The sequence below is a fragment of the Akebia trifoliata genome, chromosome 2, assembly GCF_017979445.1.
Source record: "Akebia trifoliata isolate Shusen 1 chromosome 2, ASM1797944v1, whole genome shotgun sequence".
Lineage (NCBI taxonomy): Eukaryota > Viridiplantae > Streptophyta > Magnoliopsida > Ranunculales > Lardizabalaceae > Akebia > Akebia trifoliata.
In genome coordinates, this window is record NC_141376.1 from 30671837 (window position 1) to 30678401 (window position 6565).

Consider the following 6565-nt stretch of genomic DNA (forward strand, 5'->3'; position numbering starts at 1 on the left):
CTCAAATCAAAGAACTTTCTTGTTTGATTATAAATTTATCAAAGAACTTAGTGTCTCAAAGTAAATATTTTAAATCACAACATGAACCCGTCATCATCAAAAGCCTTACATCCAAAATTTAGGTCAGGATACAATATGAATGGCAAGTTTTTTATGTAAAAACATGTAAGAAAAATCAAATATTGACTTCCTAGCTTCATGGCATCATACATTCTCAAAAAAAGGGATCTATAAAATTCTTTTCAGCATACTCAATCAAAGTTCATCCGAAGGAATCTATTTAAAGTCAACTAAACATAGAATAAAGGGATCATTTAGAAACTCAACTTTTGATTTAAAAGAGGTACTTCTCAATTTCCGAGGGACCCACAAATTCTTGTTTTCTGTCCAAGAGAAACCACATGATTGAGGTCATAGCCAAGTATACAAAAATTATAAGATATAAAATAATTAGTTGAATTAAATCAAAATCAAGCATTTACTAAATATATCAAATTAAAATACTCCTTGGATCATCCTTTTCCCTCCTCCTTTATCCGGGCTTGGGACCGGCAATGTAAAACATTTAATTTTACATTGGCGGAGTTAAAAAGGGGTTAATTAACAACATCAACAAAAACAAAACAATTATTATTTAAACAGTATAAGAAAAAAAATAAAAGTACTATGTAAGTTAAAAAAAAAAATAGGTAAATAAGTCTAAGGTAGTGAAACTAAATGTATTTAGGTTGCTCTCAAAGTCCCTGACGATGGCCATCAAGAAGCATGTTGCAAAATTACTGAGCTATCTGCTCTTGCACTTTGCTTTGGACATGTTTTTACACCTGATTCTGATTCTAAATCTCTCGCTACAAATGCATTCCTCTGTAGCTCAACAATCCTCTCCTCATGTTGTCGATCACGTTCCACTAGCATGTTTTGTAGCTCAATCAACTTGTAATTTTTGAAGAGCCCCTTCAGACGACAACCTGTAATCAATTACCAAAATCATAACAGTTGAGAACACTACTTCAAAATGGAACAAATTCAACCAAAAAAATGTGTTAAATTTGATAGGCAAAAGCTACAAAAAATAATCAATGGATTTGACCCATCAAATTTTGAGTCCGACTAACAAATTTTCGATAGCATGTTTGACGCAGAGGACCATCGAATCTGTGGGAATTCAATGGTTTCAGTTCATCAAATTTCATACATTTTCACATAGTGCAACCACATTACCTGCTTATGAATGATTATCATATAGGTTTAATGGATAAGATTGACTAGATTGGTCGAATTGCCCAACCTGGTCATGGTTTTTTCTAGTGAGGAATATCATGCTATGGGATTGGGTTGAATTAAAATTGTCATTTTCATAATAAACATGTCAGGTTTGAGCCATATGATGCATGACTCACCCGCCGGGTAAAAATGATGGGTCAAATCAAGTAAGTTTGTTCAAGGCATGGGTTGAGAGAGGCAAGTCAGGTTAGAGTTGACCCAGATCTAATTCAGAAACTCAACTCATATGAAACATTAGTTATTAGTGTTTTATGTATTGGTTTGAACAAATGGGCGGACTTAATGAAGTTGGTCCAATTCAAATAAAATCATAATTTTTTGAAGAACTGTTGATTTTTTACATGACCAATTGTTCAACCACCAATCCAAGTGAATCAACAATTTTTCTGAACCATTTTAAAATTTATAAAATTTTAAATTTCCTTTTCCAAATATGATTTTGGAAAATAAAAATATAATTTCATTAATGAAAAGATCCTTTAATAATCAAACTTCAATAATATATTTAATATCATATTTTTAGGAGCATAAAGAAAGATAAAATTTATACAAATTTTTTTCAATTTGTAATATATATGAATTGATCCACAAAAATTGAACCCGGGTACCAACGTTGCCAAACAAATATGATTTTTTTTTTTTGTTGAATTCAGTACTGGAAACGTTGCTAGTTACAGCCTGAGTTTCAAAACTCAACCCCGATCCAAATCGAGTCAAATTGATGACTTAAAGAGTCCGAGTCACCTTGAAATCCAATTAATTGGTCAAGCCGACTCGGCCAAGTTTCAAATCAAGTCAACGAGTTTTAAAACTTAGGTTACAACTACACACTGCATATCAGGTATGTGTTTTCAACCATACCTGTTGAGAACAACTTGCACCTACACTTGGAAGAGAATATCAATATATCGTACAAGTCCTAGAAAAGAAAATTATTAGCTTCCAGTATAGCAACTGAAACACGAACACTAGAAAAATTAAAAAATTAATGATATATGCAACTCAAGACTGTAGTCCCATTCTTAGTTTAAATTTTTAAAAATTGAAAATTAAAATTTGAAATGTTAAAGAATGGAAAATGTTATAATTTAATTAAAAACTCAAAATTATTGGGAAAAAGTTCATAATATTTTAAAATAAATAAAATATTTATTTTAGTTCCCCGTAAAAATATTATGCATTAGCCTAATAGCCGCATTGAGTTTCTGACCCAAGTAACTCAATGCATTTTCATTCTGACTCAACAAGTTTTGGAGTTGAGTCTGGCAAGTTACGAAATAATGGGATGATATCATCTTATTTACTAGGGACAACTAAATTTCCAAACTATTTGCAAAATCGGTAAAAAAAAAAAAAATTTGATAGATAAGTTGTTTTTCTATTTATTTATAATAACCCTATTATAAATGCACATAGATAATTAAGGGGTATTTTAGTGTTAAAAAAGGCATACCAGGTATACGAATAGAGTCGTGATAATATGACTCGCCATGTGGCATACTCAAATGACTCCATGACGTGGACAAGTTCGGATACCGTTGATATGTACGCCTCGGGATACATGAGTGCACTTCCCCATAAAAATGTATCTCAAAGGAACCGTGTATCCCGAGGCGTACAAATCTATGGTTCCCGAACTTGTCCACGTCATGGAGTCATTTGAGTATGCCACCTGGCAAGTCATATTATCAAGACTCAAAAGGATAAGTTGGGGATGTGTGATATAATGGGCCAATATTTGCCAGTCGCCGGTTGACACTGTTCTGCTAGCAATGGACATCTGTGAATGCGGAGATTTTGAAGCGTGATGGGCAGTCCCTCCTCTGGTAAGGTTGCAAGTCTTTCACAATCGTAGATATACAATTCTTTAAGGGAGGCGAGGTTTGTCAGTCCATCTGGTAAGTATGCGAGTTGAGGACAAATTGATATATCTAAATGTTCCAGAGAGTGGAGGTGTTTAAAGTCTTCATCATCCACAGCCAATGCTACCAACTCTTTACACTCAAAAATAGAAAATGTTTTAAGGCCTTCCAAGTCGTCGAACAACCAACTGGGTAGTACATCTAGAGATTCAATATCGCATATCTCTAAGGAGGAGAGGGAGGTGAAGTGAGACAGAGAGCTTAAGATCCTCTCATTGCAATTCCAAATTTTAAGTGTATGGAAGCAAGAGAAATGACCTTCTTCTTCGGTACCGACACCATCGACAAAAATCATAGAGTTCCATATCTCAAGTATCTTGAGGGAAGGTAGCTGCCAGAGAGGAGGGAAGGTTGGGTACGATTTACAACCCCTTATCACCACTTTCTCTAGTTTGGAGAAAGACGGATCTATAATCCAACTTGGAAATCTTCTGCCATAATATCCATTGATACTTAGCACTCTGAGATAATTGGGATGAGGTTTCAACCTTTCAAATACTTCCCCGGCAACACTTACATCACAATAATTATCATTAGCACGCCACCATGACAAATTCAGTTCCTCAATGTTTTGTGTATTCTTCCATTCGATCTCTTCTGCATTCAAGACATTTTCAAGCCCGGTAATCTGCAATCGACCTCTAAGGTTAATCAATTTCATTAGCTGTCCAATCTCATGCCCACTCTCTTTACCAACAATGAAACCTGACAGTGTCTGTAGACATGTTAATCCCCCAATTCCCTTTGGTATTGAACTCATATAATAGGTCGGAAAGGTAAGATGTCGTAGGTTAATCAGGTTTCTTGTGTCCTTAGGTAACTCAACCAATTCACGACAATAATTAAGATCTAATGTCTGAAGATTATAAAGGCTGCTTGTTGATTTAGGCAATCTTTTTATAACATCAGAAGAAAGGGCAAAGTGTCGTAAGTGTTTCAAATTGCCTATTGAATCAGGCAACTCTTTTATTCCTTCATCAATCTTCAAATGCAACACATGAAGGAATTTTAGTCTCAGGAATATATTACTAAGAACACTTTCAGTTTGAACTCTCTGGTATACTAGAAAAGAGTGTAGCCTTTTGCATTTATAAAACGGCTCAAAGATTGTCAGATCATTTTCCTTATAAGTAACGCATGAAGAATACCGAGCCTTTATAGAAAAATGAATTAGTCTGTCATCCTCCATTCTAAAACATTCATCTTCCGAAACTGATTGTGCTAGATCATGAATCAGGTCATGCATCTTGTAAATCAATTTGCTATTCTCTTCTTTCTCATATTGGAAGAACGACCTTCGTAACAAATCATCAAAGTAGTCACAACCCACATCTTCTATTTCCCTATGCCCCAATTCCGATGTAATAAAACCTTCAGCCATCCACAATTTGACCAATTCCTCCTTTTCAAATTCATAGCCCTTGGGAAATATGCTACAATACAGAAAGCACTGCTTTAAATGTGAGGGCAAATGATGATAACTCAATTTTAGAGAATTTAAGATATCTTCTCCTCCTTGTTCCCATATTTCACTCTCCAAAATATATGCCCAATTTCTTTCTTTTCTTGTACCATGTAAAAGGCCCCCAAGGGTCTTTGCTGCCAAAGGTATACCCCTGCACTTTTTTGCAATTTTCTTACCAACCACCACCAGATCTGGATGCTCATCCCAACTCTCAGTTGGAAATGCCCATTTTCCCAACAATAACCAACAATATTCATCAGACAAAATTCTCAAGGGATAACCAAGAGTAGTACCCATGATCCGTGAAACATTTTCACTTCGAGTGGTGACAAGAATTTTACTCCCCTTTGCTCCACATCGCAAGGGAGCTCTTAGAACTTCCCACTTTTTAGAATCTTCATTCCAGACATCATCTAATACGAGTAGAAATTTCTTCCCACTCACTATATTCTTAATTTCGTCAGTGAGTGAGGTTAATTCCCCATAATTAGATGATGTCTTGGAAGTACTCTCTATAATCGCCTTTGACAGTCTTTCCAAATCAAAATCATTAGACACACATACCCATCCTCTTAGATCAAAATGCTTTTCAATGCTCTCGTCGTTATAAATAAGCTGAGCAAGGGTTGTCTTACCGACTCCACCCATACCGACTATGGGAATAACAGAGAGCTCCTTTGCAACAGACCCATCAGATACCAACAGATTTATTAACTTCTCCTTATCGTATTCTCTACCGAGAACATCTGATTCATGTATCAAGGAGATGGTATTCGGTCTTTCCCTGATTTGAAGTCCACTGACTCCTCCATATCCTTCATGACGAACATGGAAATCTTCTGGTTGCTTTGAAATTCTTTCCAATCTCTCTTGAATCTCCTTTATCTTATGAGCTATCTCATGTCGAAATAAAATTGGATTTGACGTAAAACAAGAACAACAGATTCTGCGTACCTGATTCCTCTTGCTAGTACTTTGAATTTCTTCTTCCACTTTGAATCGTAAAGCTTCGGTTGCAAACTCATCCAATAAGTCATCAGCTTCATAAGCAGCATCTTTTACTCTTCTCATCCAATCTCTCAACTGGTTGCTGTGGAATTGTTCTTCCTCAGCATCTTGGAACATGGATTTAAGTGTCCAACGAACAATCAACAAATTTTCCAACTCTTCCTCAACATCCCACGACAATGTAAACTCTTGTATGATTGAAGATGTTAGCTTTCCCAAGATTGGCTCAAGTGATTTTACCATTCTTATTATGATAGATTGAAATGGGTACAGAGCTTAAAGGAGAAGGAGAAGAAGAAAAACACTTGTCTTCTGTTACAGGATTCAGCGTCTAGTTTTGCAATTGACTTTCTCTTCTGTTAAAGAACCATGCGAATAGTGGTAAAGAAAAAAGTTAAAATACATCAAATAATTGAGGCTTGAATTATTGATTCTCAATAGTGAAGATTCCATAAACTTAAAAAAACAATAATAATATCTTGCTCAGCAAATAAATAAATGAAGAGAACTACTATTGCCACATCAATTCCTATATATAAATCATCAAAGAATTGCACATAGCTGATGTGGTATTATCAAAAGTTGGTGTGACAATAGCAACTTTCAAAATCAATGATAGAGAATAAGTAAAAGTTGGGGTGCCAATAGCAACTTTCTAATAATAATAATAATAAAATAGATCAGATATTAAACCGAATTTTAATAATTTTAAAAGTGATTATTAAAAGTAGTAAATAGATCATCAGTTTTTGCAAAATCATGATTTCAGTACAATAATGACATGATGATGATGATGGAGATGGAAGAGTTATTTGCTATGATGAACTTTAATCAAGTCGAGCATTAGTGACAGATAATAACAGATATTATGTTTTGTCATCAAAAT

The 6565-nt window shown here is 34.8% G+C and overlaps 1 protein-coding gene across 2 annotated transcripts; it reads right to left on the reverse strand.

Annotated features, from left to right (window-relative positions):
* Positions 1-598: 598 nt before the first annotated feature.
* On the reverse strand, positions 599-6031 carry LOC147410117 (putative disease resistance protein RGA4). 2 transcript variants are annotated; one of them, XM_086432338.1, is made up of 3 exons: positions 2738-6031; positions 2146-2203; positions 599-968 (listed from the first exon to the last, which is right to left on the reverse strand). In XM_086432338.1, exon 1 carries the CDS (start codon positions 5920-5922, stop codon positions 2980-2982), a length of 2943 nt encoding a protein of 980 aa, XP_086288464.1. In that variant the 5' UTR covers positions 5923-6031; the 3' UTR covers positions 599-968; positions 2146-2203; positions 2738-2979. The 2 variants fall into 2 exon arrangements, with proteins under 2 accessions (XP_086288464.1, XP_086288465.1); XM_086432339.1 differs by lacking the exon at positions 2146-2203.
* Positions 6032-6565: the final 534 nt, after the last annotated feature.

What these genes read in the sequence shown, in the direction of transcription:
- LOC147410117 (XM_086432339.1), bottom strand. Translation starts at nt 5,922, where the DNA reads ATGGTAAAATCACTTGAGCCAATCTTGGGAAAGCTAACATCTTCAATC.